This window comes from Electrona antarctica (genome assembly GCF_951216825.1).
Source record: "Electrona antarctica genome assembly, chromosome: 3".
NCBI lineage: Eukaryota > Metazoa > Chordata > Actinopteri > Myctophiformes > Myctophidae > Electrona > Electrona antarctica.
In genome coordinates, this window is record NC_136808.1 from 13,991,378 (window position 1) to 14,010,804 (window position 19,427).

A 19,427-nucleotide genomic window follows, 5' to 3' on the forward strand; every position below is an offset into this window, starting at 1 on the left:
ATTTACTTGAGTTTTACTTGAGTAAAAGTAAGACGTATTGACATTAAAATGTACTTGGTACTTGGTACCAAAAGTAGATTCATTATACAGAATATCCAATTTTTAGCTTTCACAATTTGAACATTTATTTTGCAAAAATAGCCAAGCTTGTAGATCTTATTACAATTATCAAAGTACAAAAATGGCTTCATTTGAATTTTGAATTAAATGTATGTTTTGTAATAATCTAAATGGCAAAGTAGCTATACTGTAGTAACTGTAGTTTTCAAATAATTGTGAGTATATCAAGTACGTTTGTATTGAGTGGTGTTGAATGCAACTCTGCTCTATATCCAGATCATACTGTATATGGCTGCCAATACCTCAGAATTGACTATAAAGATGGTAGAAATGAAAAACAAATAAACACAGGTGGAACCACAGAAGTGCCACAAACATTAAGATGTTGAAAAGTACACTGGTTTGTGATTCATGCACATTTGTGTAGTGATAATGAGGTGAAGTTAATTACATAACAAAACATTACTTTATTCTGGTCCAGGGCTCTTTTTCAGGGCCACTTAACAAAGGCCTTATTGGTCACAGCCAGGCCATTTGTTTTAATAAATACAAATATCACTTAGGCCTAAACTACCTTTAACTAGTTCAAATTCTGCAACTACGCCGAATATGTTTTGTTTTCTTAGTCCTACTACAGTCGTACAGTGCTGTAAAGTGTGTAATGTAGACTAATAAACAGATCAGTGACTTCTGGCAGGGGGACAAGGCCCCCCTTAAGTGTGCCCCTCTGTCACTGGAGTGTCAGGATGCCATGGTATGTCTGAGTCAGCACTGAGACGTGACGTGAGCTATATTCAGACCTGGCTACAGGAGCTGAGACCTGTGCTAAATCTGGCCCGCCCTAAAATCTGAGGAGGTGGCAAAGTCAATTATACATCCACACACTGACACAGCTGCTTCCCAAAGCCGGCCTAAACATTACAATCTTCAGTTAATTCTGCCAAGTAGTGGTGAAGTAACTATACATTCACTATAGGCCTACAACTGTACTTCAGTACAATGTTGTAGTACTTTTACTTTACTTAAGTAGGCCTATCTAAACATTTATTGTATACGTTAACTCCACTATATCTCAGAGGCTAATAGTGCACATTTGACTACACTACAATTATTTGAAAACTTTAGTTACACTCCGTCTACTTGTAAATTACCATTCTACAGGCTCACAATGCATCGCATTTTCATCTTGACAATTCTTGACAAATTGTGAAATGGGACATTCTGCATAATGAATACTTTTACTTCTAAGTATATTTTGATGCCAATACTTTTGTACATGTTCTCAAGTAAAATTATGAATATGTGTCTTTTACATAACAGAATATTTCTAAATTATGGTTTTGCTACTTTTACTTAAGTCAAACAGCTAAGATCCCTCGCCTCATCTTTCTTTAAAGTCAATTCTCCTACGTGCTGCTCTTTTGAACACTTCTCAAAGTCAATACTGTTAGATCAGTACCTGGGAGAGGGATAAGACATTAGGATGGGTAAATGTGCCAATAGGTATGTCAGATTCTATGACAGCTTAAGCGCTATCCATTTCCTGTTAGATCTGTGTATACAGGGACGGATTAACCCCCACCAGGGCCCCTGGGCCGGTAATTCTTGCAGGGCCCCCATAGCGCGCGGGCACGCGTAATTTTCGTGTTTTTATCATCTTTTTGACCTAAATTTAACAAAATCAATGGCCAATGAAGGGCCCCAGATGCCCCTTTCAGGGTGTCAAACCTAGTACCGCATGGTCCAATTTCCCCTAAGGGCCCCTGAGAGCCAAGGGCCCCTGGGCCACGGCCCCACTGGCCACGGCCCACTGTATACACAGTGTATACAGTGTGTATATAGGGTATACGATCAGAGGGGGCCTCGGCCGGCCAAGAAAACTAGTCTCTGTTCATGAAACTTGGCCCAGAGTTGTGACGCTGGCAGTGATTTGGACATGTGCAGCCAGCTGATGAAAGACAGCTCCTCCATGATATTTAATGCCCCGGAATCTAATTATGATAAAAGTCATAAAGAGTGTCGTGTTGCGGACGGACGGATGTCCACTGCGTGCCTTGCGGCACGGCTCCAAACATTCTCCTCTTAACAGTATGTTTACCTCTGAGTCACTGAATCCTTACACACACGCACGCACGCACGCACGCACGCACGCACGCACACACACACACACACACACACACACACACACACACACACAGTGTCACACACACACACACACAGTGTCACACACACACACACACACACACACACACACACACACACACACACACACACACACACACACTAATCTAGTAGTTCTCAAACGTTTTCAAGTCAAGGACCCCCAAATTGAGATGTTTTTGGCCACAGACCCTCATCTGAAAATATTTTGTGGAGAAGATTTATGTAAAAAATATAAATAATCTAAATTATGGTATTCAAAAGTCTTCGATAGGTCTATTTGGATATTTTTCTATATTTATCAAAAAATATCAAAAATAGATGTACAAGTTTGCAGCGGGCACGTTGCGCTCTGAGCTTGTAGATCTGCTATTTTGGAGTAGCCAAGGTATGAATTAAAGTTGTTAAAATGATTGTGATGCTACATTAACTACTTTTGTTGGGGACCTGCAGGGACTCCCCCAAGGACCCCTGGGGATCTCCAGACCCCACTTTGAGAACCAAAGCATGCTTGAATTGGACAGGGCATGAGACACAACGGATAACTTGGTCCCGACTCCTTTGGGGTATTTTACTATTTTCATGACATTTTGTGTGCTCTGCATTTACCCATCCTAACAAGGATTTACCCATCCTAACAAGGATTTACCCATCCTACCAAGGATTTACCCATCCTAACAAGGATTTACCCATCCTACCAAGGATTTACCCATCCTACCAAGGATTTACCCATCCTAACAAGGATTTACCCATCCTAACAAGGATTTACCCATCCTACCAAGGATTTACCCATCCTAACAAGGATTTACCCATCCTAACAAGGAGCACTGAGTGGGTGCTATTAATACGATGCCCGAGAAAGTGTCTTGCTCAGGGACACTTTGACACCTTCTGTTTCCCAACTACAGCTATGGCTGTCTCATGAAAACCTATATGGAAAACCATAAAACCAGATTTCCTTCCAATATTTTACCCATTTTGGGCGGGAACCCCTTTTGGTGTTTCAAGCATTCTGTTATACTTTAGCTATTGAAAAATAGCAGATCTACAAGCTCATAGCGCGCCACCGAGTGGCGCGCAACGAGCTTGTAGGTCTGCTATTTTTGAAAAATCGTAAAAATGCGGCACAAATCTTTGAATATATATTCTTTCAGAGCGAACTTTTTTTTATTTCGACGTCAGGCCTAAATGGGTTAACTTGATCATTCTTTCTTTCTTTTCGTAGATACGTTATTGTCAAAGAGAGGCTCAGATCTTTATCATTATGTCAGATATTTTGCTGTTAGGGTGAATCCAAAAGGAGGAAAATAACTTGGGACTCAGCAATAACATAGTGAGCCATCATCAGGCATCTGAGATGGTGAACACTCACACTGAACTGTTACCTTCTCTGCTCCGCATGACCTCATGTACGTTCTGCAACACCAACACACTTATTAAAAGCTTCACATAGCAGTTATTGGTCTGGCGTGCGTGTGCGTGCGTGCGAGCAAGTGAGCGAGCGTGTGTCCGGTAATCAGAAAATCACCGGTTCACCTCCCAGCCCTGGTCTACTGTAGTTGAAGTGTCCCCGAGCAATACACTTTACCTTTTGGTGTTTTAAACATTATGTTATAATTTAGCTATTGAAAAATAGCAGATCTACAAGCTCATAGCGCGCCACCGAGTGGCGCGCTACGAGCTTGTAGGTCTGCTATTTTTTAAAAATCGTGAAAATATTTATTTCAGAAAACTGGAGGATTTAGAAGAATTTTTAAAAATGTTGAGGTCAGGCCTAAATGGGTTAACTGCTATACCTCGAGCGCTCATTATAATAACCATCTGAGCAGCTATCAGCTGGGTGAAGGCTGCAGGCTTAAATAGAATCCCCCCCCCAGGAATAACAAAGGCTTTCTCCTTTCTTTCCCCACCCCAACATACCCAGCCCCCACTTGAACAGGTCCCTTCGTCGTCTGTGTCTCTATTCAGCTGTGTCAGCAGATCTGTCATCATCAACCATCATTCACAGGTGTGAAGACAAGGCACCATGCAGGTTTGACTGTGGTCCCATATTGCTGCGCAAATGAACAAGAGCATAGAGAATTGATGAACAATCGTAGCTTTCATTTTGGAATGGGTTATTTTGTATCCCCTATCCCGTTGAGTAAGCATTGTTCATTCGTTAGGGAATGCAAAATTGTGACTGTAAAACAAGTTCCTTTCTCATAATCTGACATATGTCTTTTCAGTTGCATCTAATTTAATGAGAACAAAACAGCAATAAATACTATAAAAACATCCATTTTACACCACAGCCATCATTTTTATTTTATTTTTATTTAATCTTTATTTAACCAGTAAAAAACACATTGAGACTAAATTATCTTTTACAAGTGTGAACTGGCTAAGAGAAGAGGCGAAACACAGCTCTGCCAGTAACAATAAATACAAGACAATAACAGATATGTAACATTCATAAACACAGTACCCACTAACGAACCAGTAAGACGCCTTAACGGCGAGGAACGACCGCGGGGCTGAGACATAGTCTGACGGAATAATGTCACTTCATTATGTCAGCCCAGGCGGTGAAATCTCTACCGAAGTCCTGATGTCACTTGCTCGCTCATCCCCTGGTCCAGGGCCGTAGAAGTTTCATTTGAAATTGTCTCATATAAGCATTGTGGTCCAAAAATAAATAAACTGTCTCAGCGATATTGTCAGGTAGTTGTCTCTGTGTCGTCACAACAGTGATATTTGATAGTGTCTGTCTATAGCGAAATTTGTAATAATTCGACGGCAGTAACATTAGTGTTTTCTCTTAGTCAGTTGATTCTTTATATCCATATGAGTCAAACCACCGTGATCATGGGAAGTGGATGGGAAGTCCCTGGGAGTCAGAATGACAAAAGCGATCTTTATTATCGTAATACTTATAGGCACAAACCAAGAACAATATTGATGTAACTAAGAGATTCAACGAGTTGAGCGTTACAGGCTTCCTGCACGTTTGCATAGTAAGTGCGACCTGCAGTCGCTATAAGCTCAAAGGAAGAACAGGAACGTCTAATAATGCCAACCAATAACGCTAAAAAACTAAACAAGAGAACCAACATTTGCTATACTTCAACAGGCACTGTGCAAATCTCTGCTCAGTGACAGTGATTTACAGAGGTCAGCAGAGTTCATGGAGAACAACTTACAGGTGATATTAACACCATTGTTAACGTGTCACATATAGCAGCATGCTGTGAATTCTGGGAACACTCACTACTGTGAGATGGTTCTTATTGTGGTCCTGAGTCTGTAGGGCAGGCTGTACGGTACAAAATATTTCTTAATGTTAATGTTTCTTAATGTTTCTCCACTCCAGTTACAAATACAAACTCTATGCCAAGGACATGCATGCATGGCCCAAACCCATGCAATCAACGCCATGGAATCAAACTCATGAGGTCAAACCAAGGGGCCAGTGAGGCTATTCAACGTTGAAGCTCTGGGCCCTAGTGGTAGGAGGAGGGACCACAGGCGGACCCGTGGATTCATGACCGGGAAACCCCGTGCAGCTGGGCTTTAACATTGAGCGCTCGGTTGCACTTCCGCATTTGACCACCAAAATTTGGTGGTCAAATGCGGAAGTAGACGTTCTGAGACGGTACTTCCGGCAGTCTGAATAGCTGGGGGGGGCGGAGCTTCGCGCCAGTTCAGTCTCTATCCTTTTATATACTCTATGGGTCAAACACGCTGAAATCAATCATAACCATGGCTCAAACGTCTGCTACTGCTCATAGCACTTGTACTCTCTACTGCCCCATCTGGCGGAGTCAGGTTACCACTGACTCACATGTTAGAGAAAGTCTCAGTTCTTCTTCTCTCTTTCTTGCCATTTCCTCTCTGTCACTATCAAAAATAAGGCTTGGAATTAATGCCCAAACTATCTTTCAAACGGAAAAAAATATAATAATAATAATAATGGTAATAATAATAATAATAAATAAAATAAATTCATTAAAATCTGGCAGGTATAAAGTGACTATGTTTGTCAGTCTGTTTGGCCAGGCTCCTGGGATAACAGGAATGGTGTCATGAACCTCAGTGATGTGTGTGAATGAGTGACATGCCAGCCTGGCTGGCAAGACACTCCACTACGTTGATAGTGGCAGGATAACAACTTGGTGACAGCTGTCTGCCTTTAGAGAGGGACGCAGCGGGAAGGATACTAGGCAGCCAAAAAGACTTAGTTTATTTGTACAACAACGAAGACCAGATATGTTACCATTTCTGTCTACTCACTCTGTGTCTCAGAGGAGGGCTGTGGACGGTTCATAAACCTGCATACCGATGATGTCACGTTTATTTCATAACACAATTTCAAGCTATTTATTGTATTTAGGATTAAGCTAATGCAAGCATAATGGTTTCAATTTCAGCATGTTTACTTTGCAGGTATATTATTGAAGGCTGTCGTTTATATTAGCTTGGAACCCCTATTGATGATGCCATTGGTATAGGCAGCTATATATCTGAACATTCCATAGCCGACCAATTATATGAAGATAAAGTCTAGAAGGGGTGAAGTAAAGTGTTCTTTAAGCACTGTATACTTCGTTGTATGATGAATTATCTATAAACTCACACCACATAGCATCTAGACACATTGTGAGCTTATAGTTTCTGCTATTTAAAGAAAATAAGTTCAATGATAGCATGTGACAAAACACAGAAAGGCAGGGAAAAATATTCATGGGGTTTATAATCCAGCTCAAAACTAGCATCTCCTTAGAGAGCCCATTGAAACGTCTCGGTTCCTTCATGCACGATTGGTTCTTCAACAGTTTTGCCTGCATGAGTGTTTACTGTGTTACATTAAGTATCAGATTCATCAGCTGGCTCAGAAGGTGTTACTGTATATTTGAAACTATAGCATTGACTTGCTATGAATGATCATTTAGGCCAGTGGAGAGACGATCTACAAGCTCACACGTGTCGCAGTGCAGTGAGACACATTGTGAGTTTGTAGATCTGCTATTTTCTAAATATTTAGAATAATCTTGAACATTTTGGAATAATATGGAACAAAACAAATCTTCCTCTTATGTCCCTAGCAAAATTTAAAATCAATTTGGGGGTCCTTGACACGAAATTATTTGAGAACCACTGATTTAGAGTAGACCACTCGTCTTTCTGTTCGAAAAAGATACTGCATGCTGAAGAATTCCAGTCTCAAAGGAAGTCAAATGCCCTGGTTTTGAAGGCCCTGTGTGTGTGTGTGTGTGTGTGTGTGTGTGTGTGTGTGTGTGTGTGTGTGTGTGTGTGCGTGCGTGCGTGCGTGCGTGCGTGCGTGCGTGCGTGCGTGCGTGCGTGCGTGCGTGCGTGCGTGCGTGCGTGCGTGCGTGCGTGTGAGTGAGTGAGTGCGTGTACAGAGCCAAGCAGGTGCTCTTGGACATAAAAATACCCTCCTCAACAAAACACAGGCGGGAGGAACTGGAACGACAACACATATGGAAAAGTTGTCCGAGGGAATTGGCAATTGGCCATCAGGGGTCCCACCAGGTGCCACACATCCATCCAGAGGCTTATTGGAGTGAAAAGATACTGTCATGCGTGCGTGCGTGCGTGCGTGCGTGCGTGCGTGGGTGCGTGGGTGCACGTGTGTGTAGGGCTACGTCCAAGTCATTACAACATAGAATATCGTTTTCATTATGTAAGTGATCTCTTCCTTTCAAGACACCTTATCTGGTTATTTCCACAACCACTTATATTTTATGCTTTGACGCTGTCATGTGTCAACATCATATTCATGCTCATCAATCAATGCTGATTGTAAGATAAGATTTCTACTCTACTGTAGAGCGTAGTTCAGAAACCTGTCAATGGCATCATTGCTGGGGATTTCAAGCTAATAGAAACTACAGCCTTTCTCTTCCTGGAAAGTTAGAATACTGAAATAGATGCTATGTTCTCGCATCAAAAAAACAAGTTTAAAATGTTGTTTGAAATGACAAAACCAATGATGTCAGTGGTATAGGCAGGTTTCTGAACTCCTCCTCCGAGACACAGCGAGTGGACAGAAATGCTGCCATATTATGATGAGCATAAAGGTGGCCTTACACTAGCCGATAATCGGGCATTTTTGACGCTCGGGGGGTGCCCGACAGCTCAAAGCGCGATCGGGATCGGCCCGATCAACATCAAGAATGTTTGATATTTGCTCTGCCCCGCTCCGATTATCCTGTAGTGTGTGGTGCTATCAGATTTCAGATTGAAAAAAATCGGCTAGTGTAAGGCCACCTTTAGTGAGGACCGATTATAAGGTCGAAAATGGGTGACATGCTCCTTTAAATATTCAAACTACTCAAACAGTCACAAGTGTCCTCCGAGCAGCCTGTTGGACAGCTGAGCCGGTGGGGGGCCCCTGAGTGTGAAGGAAGGGGGGCCCCTGAGTGTGAAGGAAGGAGGGGGGGCAGAAATACCAGAGCCCATGTATCTTTCATTTGAGAAGGCTCTTGTAAGTGAGCTCTTGGACTTAAGACAAGCTGCATGATGTGCCGCTACTACGACAAGCCTGTGTGTGATAGCTCTTCACATGGTGAACAATTAGACGCCAGAGCTGTTGACATGATCCGTTATTAGTCCCCTGCTGCTACTGTGTGTGTTTGTGTGCACTGGTATTACTATACTTGTGATACCGTTTCCAATTCCAACCATGTGCCAAAAGAGAAATGTTTTCTGGAAACTATGACTCGAGATGAGCTTACCAAAATAAATGTCAATATTGCCATCCCACTGATGACATCACAAGTTGCCTAATACAAAACGTGTGTGTGTGTGTGTGTGTGTGTGTGTGTGTGTGTGCGTGCGTGTGTGTGTGTGCGCGTGCGTGCGTGCATGTGACTGTGTGTGTGTGTGTGGGAGCGTGTGTGTGTGCATGTGCGTGTGTGTGCGTATGCAGGAGCTTATTCAATCAGATCCTATTGCCCTGCATGAGTAACTCTGTATTTATGACTCATATTATGGTGATGAAGCTTCACAATAAAAGCAAGAATGCAGTGTCACTGTAATGCACCGGCTTTTGTTATTATATTTTTTGTTAAAATAATAAGTATAACATAGCCCTTTATTATGACAGTCAGTTTGTTCAGAACAGGGTCCTATCTTTCCAGGGCTTTATAGGCCTACACAGAAAATACTTTACTTTACAGTTTGTGATATTATACCAATAACCAATTAGAAGATAACTCATTCTCGTACAGGATACAGAATAAACAACTGAAATTGTTCTGTTTCTGTTTCTGTTTACTATAAGAGACCTCTGTTACTGAACAAACACTCAATTATTAGACATTTGTCTTGGGAACATGCCAAATTGCCAACAGTGGACATGGTGATAATTAGACCACTATGCTCGCTATGTTTCCCTTCCAGATATGATATCACTTCAGAGGAGGAGACACTACACCTCCATGGGAGTCCTGTTAGTCGAGCCTCCATACATCATACATGTCGTTAGAAATAGTAACTTACAGACGTGTTTAGTGGGGTGGGTGGGTTGCGGGTGGGGTTAAGTCGGGTGACCCAGGGGGTCTTTACTCTTCGGGACGCCCACGTGTCCCTTGTATAGTCATATAAGTTGTCAAGTTTCTTGGAACAGCGAATCGGTGAAGAGATCCTTGAAAAAAACTCAAAACAGCTGGACGGGCTTCTTAAAGGGTATTAGGTGTCCAGGGGGCTAGCAGCAACATATTTGACCGGCCACTGCTCGCCAACAGCTCGCACTCCAGCTTGACGTCTAGTGTGGGTCGGACGCTTCGAAGTCTCTCTCTCTCGCGTCTTTCATTCCGCTTCTTTTTGTTTATAATCGTCGGCGCGGTCACCGCAAGTCCCCCATACACACACAGCCATGGACGCCATCAAGAAGAAGATGCAGATGCTCAAGCTCGACAAGGAGAACGCCTTGGACAGAGCCGAGCAGGCGGAGGGAGACAAGAAGGCAGCTGAGGACAAAAGCAAAAACGTGAGAATCCACGCTCTGTGAACACCGCGGCTCGCTGTCTGCATCCACGCACTGCTGTCTGTCCGTGGCGCACCACACGGGTGCGTTTGGCACAGTGCGTGCGTCACGGACCTTATGGAGACGCATGGGTGTTTTCCACGATGGCTCTCCTTTCTTTTAACGGATTAACATTTGTTTTCCACAGAAGATATTTTTCAATAACAACTTGTTTTTATATATAGGCCTATTTCATTTCAAACGTTTTCAAAAATTCCTAAAAAACAAAACAAAAACACAGATGTACAAGCTCACAACATCACAGTGAGCTTGTAGATCTAAATAAATGTAATTTAATTTAGCCTATAGGATACAGATACTGAGGTTAAATTGGTTAAATTGAACTGGTTTCCCAGTTACACTGTTTCCCAGTTTTCTAAAAATGATAGGCATATTAGTCTATTATTTGATAACAAAATAGAATCCTGGATATTTGGCCTACTGTAGAACGATAATTGGTTTGTTTAGTTCCTGCACAGCTCATTGTGAAGTATTCGTTGATTTCATACTTCATAGTATACATGCATAGACTTGTATAGTGGCAAGATATCAAACACATTAATTTAATTTTAGCTGATTAAGTGTGATGATTATAATCACGTAATAATGTTATTGTTAATGATTGTTAATTGTTAATGTTAAGACATATATCTGCCTCATTGCGTGTTCTTTGTGTATCTAAACTACATGTCCCCTTTGTCTGCGTGTTTGTTTGTGACACATGGTTCTGCACCCAGCTGGAGGATGACCTGGTAGCTCTGCAGAAGAAGCTGAAGGGCACTGAGGATGAGTTGGACAAGTATTCTGAGGCCCTCAAGGACGCCCAGGAGAAACTGGAGCTCGCTGAGAACAAAGCCACAGATGTGAGTTGATTGAGGGGCACCACAATGGCCCAGAAGGAATGGGGCTCTTTGTTGAAGATGAACAATAATGATAACTTCATTTGAAGAGCGCCTTTACATTGACCAGATTCACTCTATAGGCCCCTCTTCCCCTCCTGTTTTTCCTCTTCGCCAAATCTCTTTAGATAGCAAACTGGAGAAAAACTGATGAAACACCTTGTCTATTATATAGACATTCAAAGCCTAATGGCCTATTGAAGTCACAGACAATAAGACTAGTTAAATTTAGCCTATCTGTATATGGTGATCTTGCAGTTAGCAGCGGTGGCCCCCGCAACCATATGGGGCCAATCTGAGGGCCAGTGTTGAGTTTCACTTGAGTATTTTTTAGGAACTTTAAGATGTGTGTCACATTCAGGACAGATACAGTTACATGTTTGTCACCTCAAAGCTACGCTGCAAATTACTCAAAGATTCAAACAGTTTAGCATATTTGTCACAATGAATGTTGGTCTAATTGATTGGTGTGGCCAATGAATAAATAATAACTACGTAAATAACTAAATAAATCAATTATAATATATTTATAATCAAAATGATTATCATTATCACATAATAACTATTGTACTGTATTTTAGTTTATAAATAAGATATAAATAAGCATTTGTGTAGTTCAAATTAAATCCTGAAGTAGGCCTAATGTATTTTTAAAGGGCTGTAGTAAAGTAACCCATGTTACCCATCATTTCAGAAATAGTGAAAAACGTGACATTGTGATTTTCTGCACCTGTACACTGCTGGTTCATTCACACATTTCACCAGTGGGGGAAGCACTGAGCTCAAAACAAAAATAACAAATCCTAAATCACATGCGTGACAATAATATCCACAACAACAAGACACCATTAAACTATACCGATCTCTAAATTAGGCGTTATAGTGGAACACCTTCTTGAACGGCCTAGATTTGTCATAATAAAGGGATATTTCATAGATATAGATTTGTATTCTCCGGCTGCTCGGCTGCTCCTCCTGAATATCTTATTCTTAATGCATCCCAGCAGCAGCACAGCCAGTGTTCCTTCCGGTATGTTGCTTGATTAAAGACATTACAGAGATCAGTGAGGATCAAAGCAAACGCAACGCATCTTTGGGACTCGGGAGGGCTGCCTGCCTGGGGCGCGTCTAGTCTGGCCGGGGGAGCTGCACGCACGCAGGACGTCACAATAAACGGGTTAGAGATAGATAGATAAATTAATAGATTGGTAAAGATAGAGAAGCAAACATGTCATCTCTGGAGGCTGTGAAAAAGAAAATCAAGACCTTGCAGCAGCAGGCAGACGCCGCGGAGGATCAGGTGGCGGATCTACAGGGAGAGCTATGTCAGGAGACCAGGTCTAAGGAAGCAGTAAGGAATTTAAAAAAACACTTTAATTTAATAGTGATTTAACGCAAATTAACGCCATCCTGGCGTCGCTTCCCGACTTGAACCTGTCTCCAGACTCCAGAGATAGCCCATGTTCCTGACGGGATGTGCAAGCCACGCCATCTACGATGGATTTAGATTAGTCTATAAATCAACCTTAATGATTTAAGTCAATTAACGCAGGCGGCAGACGGTATTAGTGCCATTCTGCCCAGGAAACGTGCCATGCATGGGCCAGGGTCGTGATCGTATCGGCTACGTAATAAAAACATGTGAATTATGGGGGATAATATTTAAGTTAGCCTTGGATCAAGACCGTCGTAGATTTCCTTTATCGATTCTGACATTAGCGATAAAGGAAATATATGACAGTCTTGATCCATGGTTAATATTTAAGTGTTTGCCTCGTTTAAAACCATCCATTATTAATATTGACCCATTATTGCGATCGATGGAATAGATGCAAATGGAAAAGGATGCGATGCGAGCACGCGACCCACCCACGAAGACCACCACCACGTCACACACACACACCCAGAATAAACAAACAACCATCACGTTACATGATGCTACGAAACATTATCCTCTTTGACGCAATCTTTATTATGGTGTAACATTTCCTCCCTGGCATGTTACTACTATAGGCTAAACCTGTCCTACATATACTTGTAGAGCATCCTACATAAGCTGTTTGTTCCATAAAACAGGAATCTTCTTGAAACATAAATCAGCACCAGGGTTGTTGAGGGTTAAAATAAATTATTAAAATGTATCATAATATATCTCTTAGGTTTTGTCTTCGTGTTTGATGGTGTTCATTGGTGTATAGGGCAGGATATACAGTGTAGTTAGTACATAATATGTGTATAGCCTACTATAGGCCTATATCCTGTGTGTTGTTGACATGTTGTTGTGTCCTGGCAGGCTGAGGGTGAGGTAGCTTCGTTGAACAGACGTATCCAGCTGGTTGAGGAGGAGTTGGATCGTGCACAAGAGCGTCTGGCCACAGCGCTGACCAAGCTGGAGGAGGCTGAGAAGGCTGCTGATGAGAGCGAGAGGTGGGTTGGCCAGCATCTCACAGTCTGCAGCAGGCAGACACAGTGGTTCTTAACCATGACCCCACCAAAATAATCACATCAGCCTGACAAGCACTTGGAATGTAGGAGTTGAGGCATTTCATTTAATTTGAGTCGGTTACACAGATAGGTGAAAATAGTATACAACCTCAAGCTTGTGAGCGTGTAGATCTGCTATTTTACTCTTCAGAGTTATATAGACCTGTAGGGGTCCATTTGGTTCTGACAGTCATTTAGCCGGGGAACCCTCTCATCCCCTGGGGATCCCTGGACCCCACATTGCAAACCAGTGTCATATCGTCTACCTGCCGGGTACCCCTAGCTACAAGGTATCACTCTGTCATATCTTTACCCACCTTCTGTGGCTCAGAGCGTCTTCCTGAAGACTAAAGCCTAATATCTCCTGTGCTCAAGGGGGATTCCGTCTTAGGCTAGAGAGGTTAAGATGTTAGGCTTTAGTGTCCCTTCCCACGCGGAAGACCCGGGTTCAAATATCTTGTGTTACGGATGCATTAAATCATCACAAATCAAATCACAATGTGTGAAATGGCTGCGTGTGGCGATAGTTGACGTGTTGTTGTGTTTTGTGAACTCCAGAGGCATGAAGGTCATTGAGAACAGGGCGATGAAGGATGAGGAGAAGATGGAACTGCAGGAGATCCAGCTTAAGGAGGCCAAACACATAGCTGAGGAGGCTGACCGCAAATATGAAGAGGTGAGTTAACTGTACTGTTAACTCTGTACAGTGTCATAGTATGGGCCTGAAACAGATATATTATGTTGTTGGCCACGTGTTACTTAGATTTTTTTTTCTTGACCACATATTAAGAATAATATTTAGAGACCATGTTGTTTAAACAGATGCTCGGTTCATTGTTTACGTGGTATCCAAGTTTCTTTGAGGCACTACATTCATCTTTCTGTATTCTTCTTATGTGACTATTTACCTTGTTTGTATGTTACTCTGGATAAGAGCATCTGTAAATGGCTAAATTGTAAATTGTAACCACATTGTGTGCTGTGACTCCAGGTAGCCCGTAAGCTCGTGATCATTGAGAGCGATCTGGAACGTACAGAGGAACGTGCTGAGCTGTCTGAGAGGTAAGAACCTTGATAGCCCTTCCCACTTCTTGTTCAATTCTGCACTGTTCCTCAAGGTTGTTGCTTTAAATGGTTGTTTTAGTTGTGATCAAGTTTTTAAAACTATATGTTTATAGTTTATTTCAATCCAAGTCTGGATATATAAACAATGCACACTGGCAAACGCTCAGTGTTCTAGCATTGTTTCAGTCACCTAATAATAATGGTTCCTCTGTTTCTATCTTTCACCTGCCCTGCTTCCATCACTAAACCACCAGCAAATGCTCTGAGCTTGAGGAGGAGCTGAAGACCGTGACCAACAACCTGAAGTCTCTGGAGGCCCAGGCAGAGAAGGTACGCATTTAATCCTCTCACATTATGGGGCTGTGTCCAACAAGGTGTTTTTTTCCCCTGAGCAAAACAAGCAAAGGTGGGGGTATGTTACATCAGCATTAAGCCCAAGCTTCCCCCACACCCCCACAAAAACAGAGGCCTAGGAAATAAATTATGGTCTACTATAAATCCCAGACGACAGTAAAAAAAAAAAAGCAAGCAAACCTGGGGGTATGTTTTGGATTCTTTTCAATGAACGTATATTCTGCGGTATTCGTGTTTGGCATCTTTATCTTGTTGCCAAGAGTTGAAAGAGTTGGAATATTTTCAACTCTCGCTGTTTGGACAAGAGCGCTTTGCATTTTCAGCTGGGGAAAAAATACTTTGGTGGGCACACACTGTAGAAAATTCTTACCTGTAGAAAGAGATGTTTTCCTCTTAGATCTTTGACATGATGTACTACTTGTTATGGTATTTTACATGTGACATTGTGGTGATGTTGGTGTAACATTAGACTTGTTTGTGTGTCAACAGTACTCTGCAAAGGAAGACAAGTACGAGGAGGAGATCAAAGTGCTCACAGACAAGCTAAAGGAGGTACGTTCAGTTCCAGTACACAAGCATATTCCCTGCTGATTAATTTACCAGTAAAGACACCTATCAATTTACTGTGTCTTCCCTCTAGTGTATTATATTGCTGACCCTTGCAAGTCCTTGTTGCTAGGCTTCCTCAAGTGATTGATGCATGTTGATTTAATTGATATAGCATTTATCGTGAATTATTCTACATCTCAATCTCTAGAATGGAGATACACAATTTAAGATAACTTGACTGTGTTGATCGGAGATACTTACTGTTTGCCCTACGTATACTTAATCGTACGGCAAGCTCACAGTCACAACACGTTTCCTCACAAGTCGCAACAGTTTTGAAAGTGGTTAACATTTACCTCTTTGTGTTCTCCTCCAAGGCTGAGACCCGTGCAGAGTTTGCTGAGAGGTCAGTCGCCAAGCTTGAGAAGACCATTGATGACTTGGAAGGTATGAATCTTTTCCACTTGTTTTTATTTTTATGTTGACCATTATGTACAGTATTGACCTCATTTGTTTTTTCAAGTGTGGATTTAGGTTTCGTTTTTTGTTTTATTCACCGCAATCGAACGCAGTCAGCATATTTGACCTGTTTTAGCAACCACAAAAAGATAGCCTGTCTGTGCTTTGATCTCACTTCCTTTCTCAGAGACCTCTTTTTCTTTTAGTCATTTATTATTAATACTTCTCTATAATATCTTCGGACAAACAGTTGTTCGTTATAATGCACCAGACTCTAATTTGACCTGTCCTCTATCAAGCTGGCATCTTCATTCCCTGGTCAGCAGTATTGTGGGTCCAGACAGCCGCTCTGGGACAAATATTTTGCACACTCAGTGGTGCTCTGGTAAAACTCTGCCAGGGAAGCCATCTACATTACACAGGCTCAGTGTGCTGTTGTTAATGTGGGCACCAGTGGCAGATAGTAAATAATTACATTCAAGTACTGTACTTGAATAACATTTTGAGGTACTTTTTTATTTATTTGAGTATATCCATTTCTTGATATTTTTAATCCACTACATCTCAGAGGCAGATATTATACTTTTTACTTGACTACAATTATTTGGCAGCTTTAGTTACTTTTCAGATATTGATTATTAACACAAAACATAGCCTACATGAAGTGTTAAATGATGGTGTATTATTCTAGATGAATCTACCCAGCAGAGCATAAAGTCATTAAACTCAGTCCCACCTTTACCAGCTGCAACATTGAAGTGATGAACACATTAATGTAAAAATATAATTGTAAAGTGGACCATTCTGCAACATGATGAGTACTTTAATGTTTTGTGTAGTAAGTATATTTTGATTTGAGTTTTTCTAAACTGTGATATTCCTACATTGTCTTGCGTTAAAAAGAATCAGAATACTTCTTCCACCACTATTGGGCAGGAATCTTTCTCCTGCCAAACGTGGATCGCAAACGCAGTACGCAACTGTGAGTCACGTTTGGGAGGAGAGAGTATCGTTTAGCTGTAAAAGGACAAGATGGTCTGAGGAGGTGTTCAGAACCACGGTGGACCATGTGAGGCCATTTCTTGGTGACACTTAAGGAATGTCACGTCTTAGCAGCTGTCCTGTCACACCATGCTGGCCCTCTCTATTTCTGTCCTGTTGGCTTTTACACTCCCTTTATTGTTTGTTCCTTTGTTGACCTCCCCAAACCCTCTCACCATTCTGTTGTTCTCATTATTTCTTTGTTTTCTTTTTCTCAATTTCTTTTGCCATCACTCCTTCACGTCCCGTTCACTCCCGTGCGTGAATTCGCACCGTAGATGAGTTGTATGCCCAGAAACTGAAGTACAAGGCCATCAGCGAGGAGTTGGATCACGCCCTCAACGACATGACCTCCATGTAATTCACCACCTGCTTGTGTCCGCTTTGTGCCTTAGCAACTCCCCTACCCCGAACACACACACACACACACGCACACGCACACACACACACACACACACACACACACACACACACACACACACACACACACACACACACACACACACACACACACACACACACACACACCTACTACTCACTATTTTACCATAACTCCCTCTAGCGGCATGTGGCATGTTATGTAGCCTAATTTATATTTGAATGCTCGACTAACTCCGTTTTTAATGTGGTGGCGAATTTATTTTTTATAGTGCACTAGCTACGTAGCTTTCCCATAGCCTCTACGTTTGATGAATCCTAACAATGTTTTGTTTATTAATTTATTTTAAATTTTGCAACTTCAGTAAATACCCACTGAAGTGAATCCATTTGAACAGTTTTCCTCCATATTCTGTTTGGCTCATCTTTACTTTTTTCATTCTGCATGTCTGTTGTTTTCATATTTGATTCCTTTCTCCCTCCCAACACCTTTTTCTGTCCTTTTTTGTCCCTCCCCAGCTAAATCGTTTACACTTTTCCATCTTCGACGTCTGCTGCCAGTTGAACGGCACTGCCTCTCTCCTGTGCAGCATCGCCCATCTCTGTGTCCGCTCTGTCCTCTTGTGTTGTCACGGCCGTGCCGTGACAACACAAGGGGAGCCATTTTGCTTTCTGTAAAAAATAAACCACCATTGTTCCATCTGTGTCATCGCTCTCCCTTTTCTCCTGCCACTTTTCTTCCTTTTCCATGTGTCCCCATATATTTTGATGTCTTCTACTTTTAATTTATTCGTTTTTGTGGAGAGCCTTTTAAATAAAACCTGGAAGCTCCTCACTCCTTCCACGATGTATCATTAATTTTCTGTGCTGACGATTGGATGCTTTGAGGGCAGTTAGTTCAGGCGTGAGGGCAGTTATTTCAGTGCTCGATTTGTTTTCATTCAACAACCTTATTCTTTATATCATGAAATAGAAAGTGAGTGATATAAGTGATATTTTTTAAAACAACAGGGTCTCTTCAGTTTTATAGTAAACAGAAAATACATTTTCAGGTTGGGCTACCAATTTAATCCAATCAGGAGAGAGAATTAAGCTTTAATCAGCTATCTGCTATAATTCTATAGTGTTTCAGTTAGTCTTCTCATTGTTTTGTTTAATCTCTTCCAATTTAACTTGTTTATCCTGTATGAGTACTCACTTCTTTTAAGTTGGTAACCTGACCAAAAACGTTCACAAGAGCTGGAGACAACACTGAACAAACACTCAATAACTGCTTCTATGGGATCATAGAGCCATTTCACATTTATTTGAACAAAACAAATATCACTTACAGCCCCTTTAAAGCTTTTTTAATTCATTTGTAATTGTAAGTAGAAGTGCCATCAGTTGCAAGTTCAGAATAGTGAAGCGATGTCTTGGCAAATTCTACACTTGTGCACACTCAAGTGTACACAAAGTGTACTGTAACTGCATAACAGGAACTTTGAGTACAACTCCAATATTGTCTCTCTTTCTACAATGAGCTTTAGTTACCAGCCTATGTAGTCAGGAGATATCATACAAAATGAGACTATAGTACTGAGGTTTTCAACAACTTGACCAGTAATATTTTGCCATTGGTTTCCCTTATTGTAGACTATAGCGTTTGAGGCTTTTATTTCAAACTTTCTTCAAAGTCTTTGCCAAAATACTTCACAAAGCCTGTGAGCTTGTTTCATCTATTCTATTCCATCTATTCTATCTAACCATTTGACATACAACAAAGTATTGGGCTAAGTTGTTGCTTAGCTGGATCAGCGGATACGTTTTGTGTATAAATAACAGTAGTGCTGTCTGTCTTTTACACTAACAACTTTGTCTTGTTCTCTCCGTTTCTCTCCTGTGCTTTCTGACTGTGTGAAGATCACTACTACAAGCAGCTTGAGCAAAACCGCCTTCTGAACAATGAA

The 19,427-nt window shown here is 41.6% G+C and overlaps 1 protein-coding gene across 2 annotated transcripts; it reads left to right on the forward strand.

The window, feature by feature from the left end:
• Window positions 1-9,804: 9,804 nt before the first annotated feature.
• On the forward strand, window positions 9,805-18,313 carry LOC306920986 (tropomyosin alpha-1 chain). 2 transcript variants are annotated; one of them, XM_079498015.1, is made up of 10 exons: window positions 9,805-10,213; window positions 10,987-11,112; window positions 13,442-13,575; window positions 14,191-14,308; window positions 14,624-14,694; window positions 14,952-15,027; window positions 15,541-15,603; window positions 15,978-16,047; window positions 17,379-17,457; window positions 17,998-18,313. In XM_079498015.1, exons 1-10 carry the CDS (start codon window positions 10,100-10,102, stop codon window positions 17,999-18,001), a joined length of 855 nt encoding a protein of 284 aa, XP_079354141.1. In that variant the 5' UTR covers window positions 9,805-10,099; the 3' UTR covers window positions 18,002-18,313. The 2 variants fall into 2 exon arrangements, with proteins under 2 accessions (XP_079354141.1, XP_079354142.1); XM_079498016.1 differs by lacking the exons at window positions 9,805-10,213; window positions 10,987-11,112 and adding an exon at window positions 12,331-12,499.
• The last annotated feature ends 1,114 nt before the right edge of the window (window positions 18,314-19,427 follow it).

Coding starts and splice junctions, on each gene's coding strand:
- LOC306920986 (XM_079498015.1), top strand. CDS start 10,100: ATGGACGCCATCAAGAAGAAGATGCAGATGCTCAAGCTCGACAAGGAG. Junction 14,309..14,623: donor CTGACCGCAAATATGAAGAG/GTGAGTTAACTG, acceptor CTGTGACTCCAG/GTAGCCCGTAAGCTCGTGAT. Junction 15,604..15,977: donor TCACAGACAAGCTAAAGGAG/GTACGTTCAGTT, acceptor TTCTCCTCCAAG/GCTGAGACCCGTGCAGAGTT.